General features: G+C 53.8%; 1 protein-coding gene across 1 annotated transcript; it reads right to left on the reverse strand.

Moving 5' to 3' along the window:
• Positions 1-5438: 5438 nt before the first annotated feature.
• Positions 5439-20601, reverse strand: RSPH1 (radial spoke head component 1). The gene is made up of 9 exons (XM_037043029.1): positions 20460-20601; positions 18769-18882; positions 18561-18666; positions 14744-14834; positions 14107-14242; positions 11701-11772; positions 8549-8708; positions 7467-7622; positions 5439-5628 (listed from the first exon to the last, which is right to left on the reverse strand). Exons 1-9 carry the CDS (start codon positions 20511-20513, stop codon positions 5576-5578), a joined length of 942 nt encoding a protein of 313 aa, XP_036898924.1. The 5' UTR covers positions 20514-20601; the 3' UTR covers positions 5439-5575.
• Positions 20602-22200: the final 1599 nt, after the last annotated feature.

A 22200-nucleotide genomic window follows, 5' to 3' on the forward strand; every position in this document is an offset into this window, starting at 1 on the left:
TCCCCCACCCCATCCCTGCTGAAGAAAAAGACAAGTTCACCCCGGGGCCAAGAGTTAGGACATTGTCATCATAGGATGTGCTGCTCACCCCCCATCCTTCTGCTTGCTCTCTGGGATGGCCTGGTGCCACACCGATCTTACTAACCTTGGTGATGAATAAAAACTTTGCCAGTCAAGTTCATGGACTGTGGGGTGGTCTAAAGATGTCTGGATTCACCCTCCCAGGGGTGAGGCTCCTGGGTCTCATGCCCTTGGGTAACCGGAGGGGCAGATAGTGACCCTTGCGAGGGACACCAAGCTGCACTGGGATCTCAATCTCAAGGTCAAGTGCACAGGAAACACCGTTTTGTTTATATTCTATAATCCTGGTCTGACCAGACACCCCCCCCCATTCTGCTGCAGTGACAGAAGGGCCTCATTTGGCCATTTCCAGCTGCCAGAATGAACCCGCTGTAAGGACCGAGTCTCGGGGACAGTCCCAGGAAAGGCAGGGCCGGAAGTGGAGCCTGACCACTATTTGGCTGAGATTTCAACTCCATGAACTAACCGAAAACCAGAAATTGAAGGGAGGAAGGACGATCTCGGACCAGTCTCCTCTCCGTTCCTGTGCCTGCTGGTCCCTCGTGTTTACGAGCCTAGTCTGACCCCTGCTGACATCATCTGGAAATGGACATCCTGTTGTCACCAGGGACCCCCCTCCGACTTCATCGCCTGGACTCTCTCACAGGGGGGCCCTGAAAACACAGGCCTGGGGAGAAACCCCTCAGGCTTTGCTTGTATCCCCACCCTACACGGGGGATGCTAATGGCGGTCATATATGGTGTGGGTCTTCACGCCCCAGCACTTGGCTCTTTTGGAAGGTGGAAGGTGATGAAAAATGGGAGAAGGAGCTGGCCTCAGGCTGGGCCACCAGGGAGCTGAGAAGCCTGACCCAGTGCCTCTGGCGGAGAAGGGCGTAGGGACAGGCCTGGGGCCGCCACCCCCTGGTCAGCGCTGTCCTGTGTTTATCTGAGAGGAGTTATCATGACTTTCTCCTGCAGTAAGTCTTCTTTTGGAACCAAACGTGAAACGTCATAGATACAGTTCACGCTGGTGAATTTTATGGGCTGAGTCGCGTGTGTGCGTCCCTTACCCAGATCCATACATTGAAGTCCTAACCTCTAGCGTCTCAGAATTTGCCTTTGAAGAGGGAATTAGAGTACAAGGAGGACACTGGGGTGGGCCTGGACCATGTGTGGCTGCTGTCCTCACGAGGAGAGATTGGGACACGGACACACAGGGAGGGACACCCACGTGAGGACACGGGGTTTCTTCTGAGGACTCTTCACATGGAGGAGGGAGGCCTCAGGAGGAAACGCCCGGTGGGCACCTTGACCTTTCGCTTCTGGCCTCCAGAACGGCGAGCACATAAGTACCTGCTATTTCCGCTTCCAGGTCTGCGGCACTTTGTCACGGCAGCCCCAGGACCCTCGCAGGGGGAAACCATTGATCCGAACACCACAAACGTGTCCCCGTGGAGGGCTGAGCACCGGTCACACGTGCCGCTCAACATGGGCCGCTCAACACGGGCACCTGCGAGTGGCCCCGTGGGAGCCTGTGAAAATGCTCAGGCCCATACGGCGCCTCCCCTGAGCTTTTCTGTGCTGCTTTCACATGTGAAACATAAAACTCTGATTCCCTGGGAACGGTTTCCGTGAGGAGTAGAGGCAAGAACACGGGTCCCAAACGTCCTCCCACTCCCAGCCCTGGGGCAGTGTGGTCCCCCCCCAAAGGGAGCTCGGGGGGCCCAAGAAAGGGTCCACGGGACACACTGCCTCTGAGCCTCCCCCAGCGCCCACTGCCCTCCTCAGCCCCCTTCCTCAAGAGACCTCTGGTGGCTTTGCCAGCCGGCCAGCCATCAGGAGGAAGGCAGGCCCCCCTGGGGTCACTGCCAGTGTGCCCAATGCACAGTGTGGCTGCGGGGTCTCCTCCACTCTGAGCCCCTTTGTCACCTGGTCTCAGGGCTCACTGAGTCCTGCAGACAGCCTGCACTGCTCCCTCACCCTCCTCCAGGCCCCCAGATCAGCCCTAGGAGCCGTGGGGGTCAAAAGGAGAGAGCAGAGACTCCCCTCCCCACCCACATGCAGAGCCTCTGTCCCTCCAGCCCACACCCTGAAGGCATGTCCCCAGGATCTGCAGATTCCAGGCCCACAAACCCAGAAACCAAGAATGTCACCCGAAGTCCTAGGGCCCTGAGAAGAGAATTCAGCCAACGACTCCGCTCCAAGGTCAAGTCTGGACATCATTTGCTTTTGTTGATGCCAACTCCTTCAGGAGACGTGACAGAAGGTGTCCCGTTTGCCTGACTACGACAACAAAACACAACATGCCTGGGAATGCAGTCACGGGGACTCGTGAGGACTTCCACGGCCCGTTGACAGGGACAGGGACTGAAGGGAGGAAACGCAGGCCATGTCATCACGTAGAAAGATGCAGCGTCCTAAAGATGACACATCCCCAGATTACCCCACAGAGGGGGTTCTGAAGTTCATACAGGAAAACACCCCCAGGAAGAACGAAAGGAATCCAAAACGGCAATGGGACGACAACGTGTTTTACAGCTGCAGTGACTACAGACGCGGCCGCAGCCCCGGAGTGTGGACAGAAAGTTCAGGGTGCACGTGGAAACACCAGCAACTGGCCCCCAAACGTGTGGGGGTCACAATGGGGTGATAGGCTGGCCGGGGGGGCGGGTAGATGATTAAGTCAGCGGTGTGGGGGGAAATAGGGCCACTATCTGGAGGAAAGAACATTGGAATCCTTCATTCCTCACTCATTACACACGCAAACAAAAAATTAAAGATTTAAAAGTAAAAAAATGAAATTGTGAAACTATGAGTAGTCATCATGTAAGAATTTCAAAAAAATTCTCAGAATGGGAGCGGCTCTTTGTAACTGTGCTGCAGACACGCAAAATGCCAAGGGAGAACTAGGTAAGGTCAACTAACCCGCATTCAGGTCTGCTTTGTAAAAAGCACCAGAAACAAAGTTTAAAAAGTAAAAGGTAAGCTGGCAAAGCTTTGTGCTCCTCTTAAATGTGGTCCAACCCGCCTCCTCCATGGAGCCCCCCTGGCTGTCCAGCCTGCAGAGCCGGCTCCCTCTGGCCCCCCGGGCGGGTTTGTCTGCTGATCCTTGGCCACATTCTGCCTTGCCTGCTGTTTGCTGTCACTGATGTGTGTGTGGACATGGCTTCTTTCAGCGGGCTGCAAGAGGGAATGTGTCAAGTTCAATGCAAGCTCGGGACCTGGGCAGGGAGTGGCACTCAGTAACAGATAGTGATTCACCCACAAAACTGCTCGTTCCTGTGGCCCAGGGTTTCTCAGCCTCAGCACTGTTGACATTTGGGGACAATAAATAGAGCCTCCGGGTGAGTCACCCAGATGCACTGCTTCTTCAGACTGGAATGAGTAGGAGGGGCGGGCTGAGCCAGAGTGACTCCGTCAAGCCTTCAGCTGTAGCTTCTGGAATGTAGGAACACATGGGACTGAAGAGCAAGTGAAGGGAAGCCATATGCTCCCAGGAGGAGAGATGTTCTGCCAGGTAATGGATCAGGCTATTCCAAACCAGCGATGCTGGGGCCAGCACAAGGTGCGGGCTGTGACGTGTACGAGGGTTCGCCGGTGCTCCCCAGTTGGTGCCCCTCCCAGACCCTGACGGTGTGGTCACACTGTTAGGGGGTTGTGTGCATTTTGCAGCAGTGATCACTGTAATCACCAAAGTTCCCTGTCTCCCATGCGGACCCACGTCCCCCTGTGGCGGGTGGCAGGAGAGCAAGTACGGCACATTTAGAGCGACTCCGAGGGAGCACTGAGTGGGTTGAATTAGTGGCAGACTTAGCGTTTGGGTGGGTGGGGCATACGCATATTGCTAGCTGTTCTGCAGTGACTTCCATGCCTGGGTCCCTCACTGCTGGCTGTTCTGGACTAGCCTCCAGAGATGCTCTTGACACTCATTTTGTTAACGTAAGATTGTGATGTAGAGGTGCAGGGTTGAAGGTCAAATCTCAGTCCAAACTTGTCCCACAGACCCAGCACCAGAGTCTGTGGAAGCAGAGAAGGAACAAGGGTGGAAGTGTACAGGGAAGTGTACAGGAGTGCACTAGTCTGCGGAACCGATGGTGGTCCCAGCCTCGTCTGGCAGTGGGGCGGTTTCTCACTGACCTCGCTCCCGTTCCCCCTCCCCATGCAAACAGCACAGCTGAGGTCAGGAACGGGAGGCTGCAATGCGCAGTCCTGAGCAGTGGGGTTAGCTGCATGACGGTGGGAGGGGGGCAGTTAGAAACTGCCCAGCCCTGCACGGCGACCTGACAGCGGCAGGTCAGGGTGTGAGGCCGTTACGTGCCCTGACCCCTCAGTAGGGCACAAACCACAGGCAAGGAGCTGGCCGCTGTCCCTGTCATGCTAATCTCCCCATAGAAAAGCTACAAGATTGTTGTCAGAAGAGCAGGCGACCAAAACATACGCTGGCAGAAAAAATAGAAAACGAAGGAACAGAGAGTTGTAATAGGGAGTGAACTAATAGTAATAATCTGATAGTTTTCTAGCTTCTGTGCTGTTTGTGAATTTGCCAACTTTCTGGTTTGTAACTTTTTAGAAATTTCTGTCTCCAGTCTAAATAAATGTTTGTTTCAATGTAACTTTGTATTCATAATGCTGTGTGCTTTTTCTTAAAGAGGCCGGATACTGTGTTCACAGTGCATTGTTCTTCAGGAGGCCCCGTGTTTAGGGACATAAAAACCAGAAGTAGGGCATGGTCTGGGGTTGGGCAGACCAACCACGAAGGACATTTAGGGGGAACTGAAGATACTTGCCCCCTGAGTGACCCTGGAGACAGAGGAGAAAGGGGGACGCAGAGCTGGGAGATGGGAGGCAGGGGTCTGAACCCATGCTGGGGGGAGAAAGGACAGGCCAGGAGGGGCTGATACTCAAGAACTGTGAGGGGGCCTGGGTGTTAGCCTCCAGCCCACTGGGAGACCTGTAGGGTGTACACACAGGCCAGGGCCACCCCTGTGGACAGCCTTGCCCCCAGGCCAATGGCAGGGACCCCCATCAGGGAGCCCCAAAATCATACGGACAGGCTAAAGCCAGGGGAAGGGTGGCAGTGCGTCCTCCAGTGGCAGCTTCTGGGCTTTGCACGGGGCTGAAGCGTATTTATGATGTTGCGGTTTATGAGAATCACACAGAAATTCTTACTGTCCAGGGGTCTCCCTAGCTCTCTTGAGGGCAATCCGAGAGAGGAAATTCAGTGCACAGTGACTGCACCAGCTCAGCCAGAAGCCCCCACCGCATCTGGGAGGCACAGTGGCACCCCACTCTCTACCCTAGAAGACACCCTGAAAACCAGGGCAAGATAACCTGACACCGTCTGTGTAAATGACTGGAAGCACAGGTGATTTCGTCTACAAAGGAGAATGAGGATTTTTATTTGCCATCGTAAACCATCTTCACAAACTAAGTAAGAAAGATTAATGACTGGTTGGCGTTAACTCCAGAGGGACGGGCATTTGCAGGGCACAGCCCCCCATTTGTGCCCCATCTTAGTCTGGAGGATCGGACTGTCTAGATTCATCCTCTTCAAAACTTGCATTTCCTGGGAAGGAAAGGGAAACATGAGTACATTTGATACGAACTTCCTTCTTTTTTTTAAACTCGTCATTTGCTGGACTGGATAATTCTCTGTGTGGGGGCTGTCCTGTGACCACAGGACACTTAGCAGATCCCCAGCTCCACCGGAGGGGAGGCCAGCAGCACTGCCCACCGCCCTGCCCAGCCCTCCGAGTCCCCAGGCCTGGTCAAATGTCCCCTGGAGGCCATGCTCCCTTCTCCAGGGGATGCTCCCTCTGTCCAGGCTGCTTCAGGAAGCTGAAGTCTCAGACACCAGCTGATCCTGATGTCATGGCCTCAACCTAACCTCCCCCTCCCATTCTCGGATTCCTCATCCCGAGTATTGCTCACACCTGTCCCCTCCCTTTGCTCCCCACCATGGCTTCTGGGTGGAAACCGACCTACTTTCTTCCTAGTGGAGCCCCTGCCCCTGTCTCCTGCCTGGCCCCTGGGCACCCACCCCCACCCGCCCCAGAGGAGCTCCCTGCCTAGAAGCTCCCTCCCCACGATGCTCAGGACCAAGTCCAAATGCCCCCTCAAGCTCTCTGGGAAAGGCCATCGGAAAGGGACCCTGCTCTGCTCCCCTCCCCGACTCTGCTGCCTGTCTGGGTAGCATTTCCTTCTTGGTTGCGATGTTCCTGCCCCCTCCAGCAGCCTCAACTCAGCTGGAGGCACCCCCTTCTCAGAAATACTTCCTAACGCTGCTCCAGGTGAGTCATGCATCTGTCCTGCACACAGAGGTCGCGCACGACAGACATACAGCAGGCACACTGAAGTCACAAGGCGGTCCAGTCGCCAATGTCCTGCAAGCTCTCTGCTCATTCCACGGGGGCTGAGGGAGCACCGTGTCTGCCACCTGCCCAGAACCTCCTCCTACGAGCATCTCCATGCTGCTGAGACTGCGTGGACACGAGCCACCGGGCACTGTGCCTCTGAGGGGTTCCTCCCTGCTGCATCACACACACGAGAGACCAGCGGTTACAGGCTACCGACCGGCAAAGCCAGGTTTCTGGGCCCGGCTCTCAGCCACAGCCCTTTGGTGCCTCACCACGGTACTGCGCGGTGCACGGCCGACCCAGGTCCAAAGCTGTGCAGGTCTAACGCCTTTTGATAGAAAACAGCTCTGTGTGATTTAATTATTTCACATGCTATTTTCAAAAGAAGGGGAAATGTGTTTGCTCTGCATTTACAGCAGAGGCCAACGAGGCTGCATGGGGCCTGGGGCCCGCCTAGGCCAGGCTGTTCCTGGACCTCTGGTGGCCTGTCCACCAAGATAGCCCCTTCACATCAGATGTAGGAAGTTGTTCAGAAAGCAGAGAACCCTCTCTGAGCTGGCTGGCAGTGCCCTCAGCACTCTGGGAGAGATTTTTAAAGATTCTAGGAACCGGAAGCCCCAAGGAGACTCGAGGTCACATCCTCCTCCCAGGACCTGCAGTGGCAGAAGCTTCTAGATTGATGGCTAATTCAAACCCACTTAAAAAGGGCTGGTTCCCAGCACTGCCAGCTCCTGCACGTGCTCCTGTGACTCAGCCCCATGCAGCACCACACAGCCATGCTGCGCATTTCTCGAGGGACGCTGCGGGCTGGGGCCTGCTCTCCTGGTAGAAATGGAGGTCAGCAAAGAGCAGAGAGAGAGCAGGCTGGCGCCCACTGTCCCTGCCGCTGCAGGAGGTTCCCAGGGGAACCTAGGAGGCAGCCACGTTCCCGCGGGTCTGATGGGAAATTGTAGAGGCCCCGGAGACCTGCACTCAGCCTCACAGCCTGTCCTGATGTGGACACTGCCTCACTTCCCCCAGGCCTCCTGCTCCCAGAGCTCAGGCTCACCCTGTTCTATGTTGTCATAGCGGAAGTCTTCCCGGCCGTACTCACTGCCCTCCTCCCTGAAGGCGTCAGGGTCTTCCTCGCTGGCCCTCAAGAATTCATTCTCTCCATCGGAACCGTCTGTTAGAGGCTGGGCCTCCTCCACAGGCTCCTCCCCACCTGCGACAAAACCAAGGAAAACAGTGTCCAGCGGAGCACGGGCCTGGGTGGGGGGTGACCGCTTCCTCGCCTGAGTGGCACCCACCCTCCCTCCTGCTGAGAGCAGCACCCCGCTCCTCCCTCAGGGTACTCTCCCTCAGGGGACCACCCCTCCCCGGGGTAAGTCACCCAGCTCCAGCCCAGGCCTGGCCAACAGAGCATCCCATCCCCAACCACGGTGACAGATTCAGGGATGATGACCCTAATCCCAAGGGTTTTGATGACCGTCTTGAAAAAGAGAATCTCTCTGTTCCCCAGGTTTCTTGAGCTGACTGGGTGACCATTGGATAAAGTCAATGAGGATTGGTCTCCATGGGAAGAGAACAGAGCCAAGGCCTATGAGAGCAGAGAGCAGAGGCCTGACCCAGCCGTGCCTGAAACTGGCCCACCTGACCTCTCCACCTGTGTGCGTTAGTGCTCGTGCACTCAGGCCCACTCGGCTCAGCTGTCAATCTCTGGCGATTCTTCGTTACCCCAGGCAGCCTCACTACTTCTCAGGAAGACCATTTTGAGGGACATGGAACAGTATGGCCCAGACCCTTCTCTAGGAAAGGGCCTGTCACCCAGCTGCAGTCAGCTGGCTTTCCTGAGGTCATGCCCACAGCCAATCCCTGACCAAGGTGAGGGCATAAATGGTCCAAGAGACATTTTAGTTCCTGGGTTTTCCACAGAATCAACCAAGGTCGTTGAGGGCCTGAGCTGTGGCTTGACCCTGTGCAATCAACCCTGCTGATGACCACCCTTCCGGCCACAGGAGGCTCGGGTCCCAGAGGCTGTCCCTGATACCCAACCCCATGTGTCTTCTTCCCTGGAGACCAGCCTATAGCTGGTCTTGCAGAGGCTGTTCTCAGCACCCCACCCTGCCCCCCACAGCTGCAGGCCCGTACCCTCTATTCCTGGGGCCTCCTCCTGGCCTGGGACATCCACGGGCGGCTGCTCCTCAGTCAGGGTCGGCGTCCACAAGGCCAGTTCGGTGATTTTGGTGGCTTTCCATCTTGGAACTGCAGTCACCAATGTTTCCTCCTCCTCTTCCTCTTCCCCTCGTTCCTATTTTAAGTTTGAAGATGTGAATCTGCCAGCTGTGTGAACCCGGCGTGGCACACTTGAAGGAACGGGAGAGAGGACAGGTCTGCACCGGAGCATTTGTGCAACACGATTCGGGGGCCAGATCAGCTGCCGGCCGTCTGGCCCCGTGCGGGGCTGAGCGCGGCTCCGGAAGGAGCTGGGATGAGAAGTGGCAGAGGTGGCTCGGGCCTACGCTGTCCCTGCAACACCCTGCGGGTTTGCACGCCCCAGCTCCGGAGCCGTTAGGGCAGCCAAGACCACACGCGCTTTTCCGTGGCTCGGCCACATTTTCCCACTCTGGGGCTCTTTCTGTGGGAGAATGCTAACCTCACAGTAAGCAAAGGACCAACAGCATGCTAAGACGACCTTGTAATGACGGCGATGAGGAAACACTAAAGCTCTAGCCTCAAGGATTACAGAGAGAAAATAAAATTCCAGGGCAGCTACTTTCCACCACTCGGCCCACGGGAGGAAATACACAGCAGGCCACGACCCTGTGCCACGAAGTACAAACCTGAAGCAAAACCCACGTGCTTATTACCAACATCCACTTGAGATTTTCTACTTCACTCTATTTCAGTTCTTTAAACATCACTCACAATCTACTACGCTGATGCCGTGACTCGTGAATGGGCTGCAACGTGCACTTTGAAAACCATTGTTCTCAGACCAGCATCAGCGAGCTTTTCCGTCAACTCTCTGGGGCCTTGCCAGCTGCCCGGTGCCTGTGGCCACCACTCACCCGGCCCGGCATTTGAAAGAGCCACGGATGGTACGTAAGTGAACCAGCGTGGCCAGGCTCCGATAAAACCTCACTTACAGAAACAGGAAGCAGAATCGCGGGCACTGCTGGTGAGCACGTGCAGTGTTGCCGCCACCGTGGAGAACTTTGGGAAGTTCCTCCAAAAACGAACCATGGAGTTACCATACAACCCAGCAACGTCACTCGTGGGTGTAAATCCGAAAGGGAGGGACAGAGAGACTCAGGTATTTATACACCAGTGGCTGTCACCGCGTGATCCACTGGCCAAGAGGCAGAAACAACCCAAGTGTCTGTCGATGGAGCATGATTCAGCCGCAAAAAGAAGGGACTTCTGACACCTGCTTCAACAGGGACATGCCTCGAAAACATTATACCGAGTGAAATAATCCAGACACACACAGACGAATGCGGTATGAGTCCACTTACGTGAAATGTCTAGAATGGGCAAACCCATAGGCAGAAAGTGAATCAGGAGTCAGCAGGGTCTGGGGGAGGGGAACAGGGTGTCAGCGTGGGGGGAGGAGGGGAGTTTTAGAGATGACGGCGATGGTGGTCGCACAACAGTGTGAATGGATTTACTGCCACCTGCTGTACACTTAAAGTGGTTAAAATGACAAATATGATGTTGTAGGCACTTTACCACAATTGCCACCAGGTTTGGTCTGTGGGCTACAGTTCGCCACCCCTTCTCTAAGGGAACGCTTTCCTTTTGGGGCCAAAAGTGGAAATGTAGGCTTTCCTGTTTCGTCGCAATCTGGTCGTCTCCCAGAACACAGTGTGGCTGTGGACCAAGGCCCTAGGGCCCCGTGCACCAGCTCACGGGTTACCCTGAAGAGGAACGTCATCTCAGGTCAGTACTCCCCCCTTAGACGTCACTGATGTTCTTCCTACTTCCTTCTCCTCACCCTGAAATGCTGCCTTCGAGTTTAAATCTTGCCTGCAGAGCCCAGACTGAAAAACAGCCAATACGCTGTGCTTTGTTTTCATCGCCTCACAGGTTGAGGGAACTGCTCCAGCACCCGGAAGCCTTACGAAGGCTGGATTCATTCCCGGTGGCAGTAAGTTCAGCAGACAGGTCCCTTCGGGGGCCAGATGACAGGTTCCCCACCCCACGCAGTCCAGCCACAAAGCCCGAAGAATGTGCAGCGTCCTCGACTAGCATACGGGCCACACACACACACAAACGCACTGAGCTGCAGAACCACACGGGTGGGTGACGTGTCCCTGAGACTCCTGGGAACCCTCCTCACCCTCAGACTAGGCGCCTGGGAACCGAGAAGACACCATGCTCAGGGGTGGTGGCGCCTCATGTTTAGCAACAAAACCAAGCATTTGGGCTACTTTGTGTTTTATAGTTAACTGAAAAAATGACCCTGGCCAGGATTCATGTCAGCCGGAGCACAAGGGCTATGGAGCAAAGCAAGGGGACAAGGCCAAGGGGACAGGACGTTGAGGTGCTGGTCACAGCAACGAAGGCGGACATCTACTCACAGACCTGGAGGAACCACGGGCCATTTGGGGAACAAAGTGGCTCCTGTAGACTGACACAAAGGAAGGAGAACACAACAGGAGAAGGAACCGGGAAACGAGGGGGCCAAGGGCCCGTTACGGCGGCGGGGTGCCCTAGCTGTGCCCGGGGGACGCCCGTGGTTTTACTAAAAGGCCTGTGACCTGCAGGCCTTGGCCAGACAGTAACAGCAGGAGTGCAGGCACAGATACCCCAACACGCCCCCACGTCACCCCCACACATATCTGGGTGCCTAACAGTGACAAATCAGCTGGTTAGTGCTAATGGGAACACGAAATATCAGTTTAGCATTAATATTAATGTTAAGAATTGGAAAGAAAGAAAAATTTTCCTTGATGTGAGTCATCTGAACACCTCCAAAACACTGAGTTATTGCACAAATTTGGTGACATCATGGTGACAGATTTCAGCCGTCATTTCAGGGACCTAACTGTCCAGAGCCCTCCCCTGGCTTGGAATCAGCTGCTTCCTCCGCAGGAAAGCGAGGCCTGGGTCTCCGGAATAGCTGCGGAGGGATATTGTTTAGTTCTGGACGAACACGCGCAAGTGAAGGAGGAGCGAGGAGACGCGAAAGTCCCCTGAGAGCTGGCCTGGGCCCTGCCCTTGACCGTCAATGGGCTCGGAGTCCCTGAGCCACTCTCCTGCGGGCCAGGGCGGGAAACGAGATATCCTCTGCCGCTTACCGTGTCTGTGAGCTGATACTCCCCATGCTGCTCGCATCCGATGTCAAACACGTACTTCCCAGGGCCGACGGGCTACGAGCAGAGAGAAGCCAGGGGCACTTCACTCGTGAGAGCCCAGACCCAGTAAGTAGCAAGTCCGAAAGCTTTAGAAATGTGACCCCATAAAACCCGCCCCATCTCGCAATCTGGGGGCGTCCACTATGGATCCGAGAGGGCTTTGATGAACTGTCGGCTAACGGAACTGCAAAGCATGGGGCCTGTGTCGCTTGTCTTTCAAAACTTAACTACATTTTATCTCTTTATAAAAGTAACACATTTAGCCCTGGCTGGTGTAGCTCAGTGGATTGAGCGAGGGCCTTCGGACCAGACGATCGCGGTTTGATTCCCAGTCAGGGCACATGCCTGGGCTGCTGGCCAGTTTCCAGCGGGGGACACATGAGAGGCAACCACACATTGATGTTTCTCTCCCTCTCTCCTTCCCTTCCCCTCTAAAGATAAATAAATAAAATCTTTTTAAAAAGTAATGCATTTATTACAGAATTTCACTAAGTGAACAGCCACAGGCAAACTAGATAGAGACGGAACTACTAATAATATTTTCGTGTAGTTTCTGTAACCTTGCTTCTGGACTGGAAAGTTTTTTAGTAAAAATCCTATTACACGTACGTGCACACTGACCCCTACTCTATTTTTACGGGCAACACAGCGGGAACGCCTTCCCGCATTTACGAGTGTTCTTCCCCAGCACCGGCTGTCAGCCGGGTCTTTTACCCCGTGGGGGAGCTATCGTCTGCTGCACTCCTGTACTGGGGCTGATAGCTGGGCTAACGCCTTCCTTCGACAAGGACTGCTACGGGAAACACATTCTGAGTCGAGTCTCTGGGTAAAACGACACTGTTGGTAGTGGCCCAGGGTGAATTTTCAGCAGTGCCCTTTCTGGGCAACGGTGTGCCCAGCTCACACGCGCATGCGAGAATGAGGCTTCGCTAGTCTCCATTCCCACAACAGCGCTCAGAGCCTCTGTCTCCAAAGCCGTGTCTTCTCCTGGACTAGAACCCTTCGTTCCAGCTTAACATTTTTGTAATATGTAAAAAAACATCATTTTAACTCATATCTTTTAAGTTATTTGTCAGGTTGCATTTTCCCCCAACATGTGGACCATTTAAATCCCATTGATTAATGTCCTTTATATATTAAGTGTTGCAAACATCCCGACACCATCATCATGTAACTCTTACATCTTCTTTATGGTGCTTTCTAGTCTACAAAGGATTGTTTTTATTGGGCAAAATCTCCTGGTTTTTCCTTTATATTTTTGTTTAGGACATTTCTTTCCTCATTTTAAAGTTAATAAATACTTGTCTCTCTCTTTTTTTTTGCTATGACTTTCTCTTTTACATTTAAATCTTCATTTGGCCTAGAAAGTACCTTTATCTATAAGCTAGAAGACAAACTCCGATTTTAATTTTCTCCCAAACAGTTACCAAGTTGTCCCGGCACTATTTCTTGACTTCTCCCGTCATTTCGTTATGAATTTGAAATGACATCATTACTGAGCACTACATTTTTAGACACACTTGGATCTGTCTCCAGACGGTCTGCCTCCCTGATCTGTAAATCTCTGTCCTAGCAAACACCCCACGAGAGGGTTGCTGGGAATCACACGTGCACCCTGCGGATCTGAGGAGAAGGCGCTGTCGTACAAAGACCGAGACGAGCATCTATAACAGGGCGTGATCGACACCTAACTGGAAACTGAGTTTTCAGAGAGCCTAAGGCTACTTCACTCACTCAAGTGTTCCCTGTGTCGATCTCGAACCCCTTCAATTTGTTCCACAGACTGTCTCCTCGGGGACAGCGCCTGCCTGGCCCCAGATTGGAGCTGCCACGAGTGTTGGGGTGGTGGCTTCTAGTTAGTGGGGCTCTCCCTGTGCCCACTAGGGCTCAGACAGAAGGCCAAGAGCAGCCACAAAGTCCTCCCTACAGATGACGGGCATGGGTACCCTGACTGGAGGCCTCAGACCCAAGGTCTGGCGCTCCATGCTGTTCCCCAGTCCCACAGCCACCAGGCAAGGAAGGGCTCACGTCTTCCTCCCCGGCTCCAGCCTCACAAACCCAGGGGACACAAAGTCAAAACCACCGTGTGCTCAACAGCAGAAAGTATTTAGTTGTCCCCAACAAATAAGGACCTCACATCTGACTCACTGGCCAGGCCTCCCTACACCCCACTCTGCCCTCTGTGGGTATCAGGATGCTTGGAGGGAGGCACAGCTGCCCCATTTCCCACACTCAGAGGGATGGAAGGGTTTCCCTGAGTAATTAGCATCTTCCATTCACACGGTTACACAGTCTGGGGAGGAGGGTACTTTGTATTTCACTGGCAAACATCACTTCCCACCGACTTACGTTTTTGCTCAAGAACTTGCCCTGGTACCTGTGGTTCAGGTGAATGAGCTCAGCCGCGCCCTCCTGCTGTCCGTTCACCCAGGTTCCCACATACTTGCTGCCAGTCTCCGCATAGATGTAGGTACCCTGCCCGTGCCTGGTTGAGACAGGGAGCACAGAGCCTTCTGTTCTGCAGCAGTGGCAAGCGTTCCAGTGCAGAAGACAGACATTTAGGGTGGTCTGGGTGGACGCGGGCACACAAGCCATCTGTCTTCTGTATCTGCCCCACCCAAGCACACCCCTGCTCGCTGTGCCCACGCACGGGCGGGCACCGCCTGCTGCACGGCAGGAACCTTCCTTCCAGTTGGCTGGGTCTTGTTCGGAAGAGGCAGCACTCCTGGGAGCTGGGATCAGCCCCCAGAAGGCTCTTTGTCTCTCACGCCTCTGGGGTTCTAAGGTGAAGGACCCACGTGCTCTCCCCAACAAGTGTGCCCCTGCCCCGTAGCACATCGTCCAGCAGCCTCGCCTTAAAGCCACGAAGGGTTTGAACTGCTGGGCAGAGCTGGTTCAGGGGCTTTTGTCATGATCCTGTTTCTTAGTGGGACATCGTGACAGTCCCATTACATGAGCCAACCCACAGCACTGGAGAGAAACGAACCTTTGGTGAGCAAACCACTCTCCAGTGTAGGTGTCGTTATTGACATAGTAGTAGATGCCGTGGCCATGCCTCAGGTCGTCCACCCACTCCCCTGCAAGAGAGGACACAAAAGCAAGTCCTGGTGAGAAGCAGGGCCCGCCCTCCACCACCGTCTCTTTCCACTCTGACTCCCCTCCACCCCACCTCCCTGCCTGGCGACCAGAGGCATGGAGTAGGGAGCGGCTGAGGGAGGCTGAGTCAGGGGCTCGCTGAGCCCACTGTGCAGGTGTGTGTATGGGGCCACGGAGATGCGTGTGTGCCGACAGCTGGCCAGCAGCACAGCGAGGATTCAAACCAGTGTTTGTCTGCCCTGTTGCCAGCGGTCCCAACCCCACACTCCCCTGCCTCGTGTGTATTCAGTGATCCAGAAGTCCCCTCAAGGCTTGACCCTCGGCCACATGCCAGCATTTCACTCCATGTTCCACCTCGCCACCTGGTTCCACTGCGCCTTTCCAGCCCAGCCGCCCTGGGAAGCCCCACCTGCACGCAACTTCGTGCGAGTGGACACTGTGGCTCTGCCCACGGGGCCTGTGGGCGGACCCCTCCCTCCCCTGGGCGTCCTTCCCCGCTCACCTCCCTGCACGGCCCTGCTCATTTCTTGCTGACTTGATGGGACATATTGTAATTGGTAAAGTGATCATAAAATTCCTAACACACCTGTACCATTAGGACAACAACAAACTAGTTCTTGAATGTCATCAGTTAGAAGGCACTGAAGGTATTTCTTCACCGAAAACTCGCAGTGTCTTCAAATCTTACAGCTCACATTTGAAAGAATCTTAATAGAGGTTTCCGAAGTCCGCAACTACCCTAAAAACCAACACGGAAGCTGACCTCCAGGGTAGTTTGGCAAGAGAAATACAGAAGTGTTTTGCAGAAAATTTTGAAAAATGAAAGAAAAAATTAAATTGCAAAAGGCAGTAAATTTCAAGCCAGAGAGGAAGGGCAAGCAAACTTTTGCAAAAGTCCCAGTTTCCCTGACAACTTGTCAGAGACTCTGCCCAGTGGATCGCGGTCCACTGATACCAATTAGCACCGTGACTGTCACTGATGCCTTGCAGACCGAGGCCGACAGCCAAGAGGAAGGCCAGCTGCTGGGCTGCTCACGGACAGCTCCGAGTCAGGCTCCTTCCTCTGAAGTGAATGCCCTTTAACAAGTTCATTGCCATTGCTTTACCTTTAAATTTAACTTTTTGTTTTCAGTCTTTCTACCCCTAATCTCTTACGCTTTCATCATTCTTGATCATATCAAGAACAAAGTGTTTTTCAACGGTGTTTCTTTCCAGGAGAAACCCCTATGGTTGGTGGGTGAGTGGGTGGCAGCCTGGGCTGCATTTTCTCCACCGGAGTACCTGCCAGTCATAAATCTCTCCATCCGCCTTCTCCCCCGAGGCTCCCTACAGATCTGCTGCTCTGGAGATTAAAGACCATTGGAAAGTAAAGGCCCTCCCAAGAGAAAGGAGAACAAGATGCTCTTTCCCCGTTTAAAGCACAGTTGGTCATTGGTTTGCCCTGCTGGACCCTCCCGACCCACCCCAGCTGCTGGGTCGGGGAAACACAAAAGAGAACGAAGCCAGCGTTTCTGGAGACCCAGCAGCTAGGGTCTTGCACTTGCCACCTCATTTCTGATGTGAAATAACCAAAACACGGTTTTGCAGATGCAGCGCCTGAAAACCAGAGAGATCATTCGTATGGCCCAAGGTCACAGAGCAGAACTAAAAAGCAGATCAGGGTGTGTACGGTTCAGTGTGTCATGCTCTCCTCTCCACAAGCACCGCAAAAGCTAGGCACTCACTTCTTCCTCCAGCTCCTGCCATCTGAGAGCTTCCAGAAAAGCCAACTTCAAGTCCTACCATCTTATTTCTGCACAATTTCGTCACAAACACATCGTCCTGTGTTTTGGACTCGTTTGGCAGGCTACAGGACCAGCATGGAGAGTTAGGTTCCCTTCCTCTCCTCTCCCAACCTCCCAGCCCTCACCGGCCCTCAGTCTCTGACACACACTCACCCCTCCAACCTCATCCCCCACCCCCTAAGCCGCCCTGCTTCCCTGCCTCTGGTCAAGTTGACTGCCTACCTAAGAGTGGCCTCCAGATCCCACCTGTTACAGTGCCACAGCCTCTGCCCATTCCTGGGCTCCCCGACCAGCAGTGGCTCGGCACCTGGGAGACCGTGCCATGCCCTATGCCCTGGGCACAGTTCCAGCACACTCGCCAACCTGCAGAAACCCATTCTGTGCTCCTTACGGCGGCTGTCAGCCACCAGACAGTGAAGAAGTCAGCTACGTGCTCACTTAGACTCCGTGGTTGGAAGCAGTTCACTGACCTAGATGAAGGCAATGTTGCAGCTCCTGACCTCAGAGAAGGACCTGAGGCATCGCTGCACCCTGCACACTACAAAACCGTATGGAATAGACAGAAACTTACAACTGTTTCCAAAGAAGTTTTACGTGTCAGCTAATCTCTGTGTTAAGATCCTCTTTAATCCCTTTCTCTGAGTATCTTTGTTACATACGCTTGTATGGCACTCAAACTGTATTAACATCTACACTGAAATAAAAAATGACAACAATGAGATTAGGTTCATAAGGGTTTGGTAAGGAATAAATTCAACCCTGAGTTAAACTGCTTAAAGTTGATTTAAAAAGCAGCAGGTGTGTCCTCTGGAGCAAGCCTTCGAAGACCTACGAAACAGAACAGAAACCCCGTCTCTGGCAGGGAGAGTGCAGCACCTCACCACTCGGCCTCGGGTGCTGGCACAAACTCTGCTTTAGAATCCCTGGGTTCTGGGTTTGCCCGGCACCCAGACAGTCAGCTCCAGCTTGCACCCTAAGGGCATTTCACCTTCATTAAGAAGCTCTGCCTAGAGACCACACAGGTATGTGGGCACCCAGCCAGCATTTATTGAATGCCTCCCCTCCATCAGGGATGATTCGGAGTATTCCACATGTGTTCGTTCACTGCAGATGAGAAAGCTGAGGCCGGGAGGGATGACATCCCCTGGGCAAGGTCACACCTATTGCCACCACAGTTTAGGACTGGGGTCACAGATCTTTCAGGAAAGCTGACGAAGCTAGACAACTTCTTCCCAGAAAAGAAGCCCAGAACATTGAATTTTGCACACAGTTTCTGACGGCTCACACCCACTCCCGCCTTGTCTCTCTTCCCAGGTTCAGAACTTCCTCGGTCCCTTGTTGGAATTAGACTCCCGCTGTGGGCACAGCGGTGGGGCCTGTGGCAGCAGCGCGGTTCTTGGAAACAGGGGGATGAGAATCTTCCTGAGACGTAACGTAACACAAGTAAAGAAGTGTGGCAGATATCAGCATAGAGGTTTAAAGAGGCAGAATGTCTCTGACAAGAAGCCCTCAGGGAAGGCACCACCAGGTCTAAACAAAGAATGTGCTCCTCTAAAGCCGTGGATCAGAAATGGAAACAGTAAAAACAACGTCCAAGAGGCAAATGCCACAGGGCATCTGACATCATGGGTGCAACCCCCTCCCCAAGGTTTGTGCTCGCCCAGCGGCCTCCCTTCCCTTTGCTCCTCAGCACACAGGCTCACAGCAGAGAATGTGCCGGTCACAGGGGCAGTCACATTCCCCACAACGGCAAGGCTTTCTGGTTTCTGCACCAACCCTGTGAACACAGGAACACAGTTTGTGTTTGTTGAATGACTGACTAGTCTGGAGAACTTTGAGCTTTCTCATTTATCTCCGTATTCACAGACAATTCCCCAAGAAGACCTTTGCAACACAAAACCCTGCTTTGTGAGAACATTTTACCTTCATATTTTGATCCGTCGGGGTATACAAAAGTGCCTTGACCGTGCTTTTTGTTTTTAAAATATTCTCCAACGTATCGAGCACCATTTTTAAATTTGTAGGTCCCCTGAAACACATTGATCAGAGGGTTCATATCACTCCTGATTGAAATGCTCACTAACAGAGTGTTAGATATAGAAAACCACCCACTCAAGTCACCCATTCCGACCTGGCCGTGTCTCTTCCCGTTTTCGTAGCTCCCCTCGTACACGTCTCCATTGGGCAGCCGGGCTCTCCCGTGGCCATGCCGTTCACCTGCCTCATTTCGTTCCCCTTCATACTCCTGGCAACAACAACAATAACAACCAATAAAACCAGCACAGTGACCACTGCCACTCTGCAAGTGCCAGCCACGTGCTAAGCGTTTTATAAATAGTAGTGCGTGGAGTCCTCCAGATCCTCTGCCCAGTCTGGGTGAGGCAGATAACCACTCCTGGGCACGGAAAAGTTACAAACCTAGTGGGGCCATCTGAGGGGAAAAATTAGGAAGCTGACTGGACAGGCATTGTGGCAGACGCTGAGCAAGTGACTTTTTTTAAGTGCTCCCCAGAAAGACCAGTAAGGGTTGGAGAAACTGGTAGGAAAGAGGAGGTCACCAGGCACAGGTGACATCCAGTGACGTCCCAGTCTCAGCCTCATCATGCAGGGGAATCTGGAGTGCAGATCACAGCAGCTCGTCCTGGTTTTTAGCACTAGCTGCTGGCTACTGGGGGGGAGGCACCTCCCAGCCACTTCTGGCTCTCCAGACTGGCCAGGTGGCTCTGGTGGCTCCAGGGCAAGGAGGTACTCACCCTGCAGCAAAGCAGGTAGAAGGTGGGAGATAGATGTACACAGCTAGTTAAAGGGTCCGGGCAGCCACAGACGGCATCTATCATAGCAGAGGTGCTAGGTTTTTCTTTTTCTTTTGAAAGATTTATTTATTTGCTTTTAATGTTTATTTATTTATTTACTCAGAGAGAGAGAGAGAGAAAGGGAGGGAGAGAAACATCAATGTGCAAGACATACACAGATCAGCCATCTCTTGCTTGCCCCCTACTGGGGACCTGGCCCACAACCCAGGCATGTGCCCTGACTGGGAATTGAACCGGCGACCTCTTAGATCACAGGTTGGCATCCAATCCACTAAGCCACACCAGCCAGGGCTAGATTTTCCCATTCACTCAAAACTATCTCAATCCTGTACCCTGCACAGACAGAGAGAGGCTGAGGCTCCAACCTGTCGGCTAGAAAATGGTCACCCTCTTGCTGAGTGAGGTTCATTCCTGGACAGGACATACATGCTCACACAGAGCCCAGCTCACTGCACTTGTGTGTCCCTTACCTCCTCTCTGCTGCCTAAACCGAGGAACAATTCCAACAACCTGGGTTCCCACAAGAGTGAGGAAATAACATGTGATCATAGACCTATATGGTAATATCTTCAGGAAACCTTCGCTGAGGCTGAGACCTCCTCGGCATGGCTTGGGCCGCCTGAACGCAGCTTTCCTTCACTCACCTGGATCCCAAGGAGCCAAGCTCCATTGCAGAAATATTTATTCAAGAACATAATGGCACCTTGGGAGGACCCAGTCACCCAAGGAAACTGCCGGGATGGAGGGTAACGGCCGGGAGGAGGACTTGGGCTTTGGCTTGGAAATCTTTGCCTTTAATGGGAGGGAGCCATAGGGAGAGGGCCAGAGAGAGAAGACATGTGGCAAGCAGACGTCATAACGTTTTACCTTTCACCACCACCAACTTCCAGAACCCAGCATCCACCGTGGCCAGGTGGTCTTCCTACCTACTATGCGACCCGGGGCCTCCGGGGATCCGCCCACCACCGCATACCCCGGGAAGCGCGCCCCCGTCACCCGGAGCTCTCACCCCAAGATCATTTTCTCCCTCCTCCTCCAACTCCTCCGAGCCCAGGTCCGACATGGCCTCTCCTCAGCCTTGATCCCAGCCGCCGCGGTGGTGTTTTCTAGCAAGCACCAGCAGCCCTCACTGAAGCGTCTGCAGTCACCATGGAGACTCAACCAGCCCCTCCTACCTCCCCGGAGCGGGCTGTGAAATGGAAAGGCGCGAGACGCAGCCACTGGCAGCCTCCGTGCGCTGTCATAGCAACGGGACTCACTCACCAATCGCCGCCCCGGACTGGAGGGGCGTGGCCTGGGTGAAATTGGTACCCTTCGGCTCTCTAATCCCCCGCCACTTAGCTGACTCCGGGAATCTGTTTGGTCGGCTGCTGGATGATGAGGCAACGAGGAGCCCCTTTTGAATCAAACCCCTGAAGAGGAGGGGCGCTGGAGGCGAGTAGGGTCACCTCCAGCGAGGGCTTGGTTCTGGGCACAGCCCCTTCCGACCCCGCCCCTCGGCTTCTCGGTCGCTTGCGGGTTTGGCAGCTCTTCCTCACCTTTCTAGGCTCTTCCGCCCCTGCGGTGTTGGGGGTCGACAGAGGTGCGTCCTCCTAGATCTCCCCTCGAGTTTGTAAACACCTCCTCCTGACTCTAGGAGGCAGCTCTGACCTCTTAGCAGACGCGCGTCCATACGCACTCCCTACACGCGTGCGCGCTCGCACATACACATGCTCATTCACACTCCCACTCATTCCCTAGTAAGCCCCTTCCTGCCACCTGACAATCTCCTCCGGATATCCGACACAGCCTGCCCAGGGCCCCTCGTGATCTCCGCCCCAATTCCAATTTCGTGGCCGGATCCGGGCTTTCTTACTCGCCCTGTAAACTCTGCAATAGCTTCTAACTGAGCCTCTGTGCCGCCAGCCTCTGGCCCTCTTAGCCACATCACACTCCTCCGAAACTCAGAAACCCGAGTGCAGGACTGTCTCTCTCGCTGGAATTCAGTTTCTCCATGTCCAAGGCCCGAACCATCTTGGTTTGGTGATCTACCATCCCCTTCCTATACTTGTTATGAGCTTCACACAAAACCAAACCACAGGCACTTCCCTCAGATGCATCCTTCACTTCCCAACTTCAGTGTCGTTGCCTGTGCCATACCTTCTCCCTGCAATGCTCCCTTCCCCCAGCTCTATCTAGAAACAGAGCCGTTTTTCAAAGACTAGCTAAGGGGCCACTTCCCCCGCCGAAGCACCAAATTCATAAGGGCACCCTCAGGGAGAGAGAGGGGAATGGGAAGTGGAGAAGGAGGACTTCAGGTCTCTGTGTCATCCATCCATCATCCATCCATCTATTTTAAAGGTCTGAGTGTGTCGACAGGCCGATTTGAATTGTACGTGGGGAGTTTGTTTTATTAGTATATATTAAGGATATTTTTCTGTATTTTTAATTTTGTACATTAAATATGGGAAACCTCCTTCCTTCAGCTTCTCTTGATCCTTTGAGTTAGATGTGCTACTGTCTGTCTCTTAACTCCCACACTATCCCGAATCATCTTTATCACACGCACGCTCTGTCCCACGTAGCAGCCATCTGGGTGGTTATCCAATTTCTGGACACGGAAGCCATGCCACCCTTATGCTCATCTCCCCACAGCACCTAGAGCAGTGCTTTCACACAGTAGATGCTCAACCAAGCCAGTGTAACCTAGTCCATACGGGCCTTTAGAATCCTAGTGAGATGAAAATATGGTCAAGGTTTTTTTATCATCT

The sequence above is a fragment of the Sturnira hondurensis genome, unplaced genomic scaffold (assembly GCF_014824575.4).
Source record: "Sturnira hondurensis isolate 20B ecotype Veracruz unplaced genomic scaffold, ASM1482457v3 Scaffold0003874, whole genome shotgun sequence".
NCBI classification, from domain to species: Eukaryota; Metazoa; Chordata; class Mammalia; order Chiroptera; family Phyllostomidae; genus Sturnira; species Sturnira hondurensis.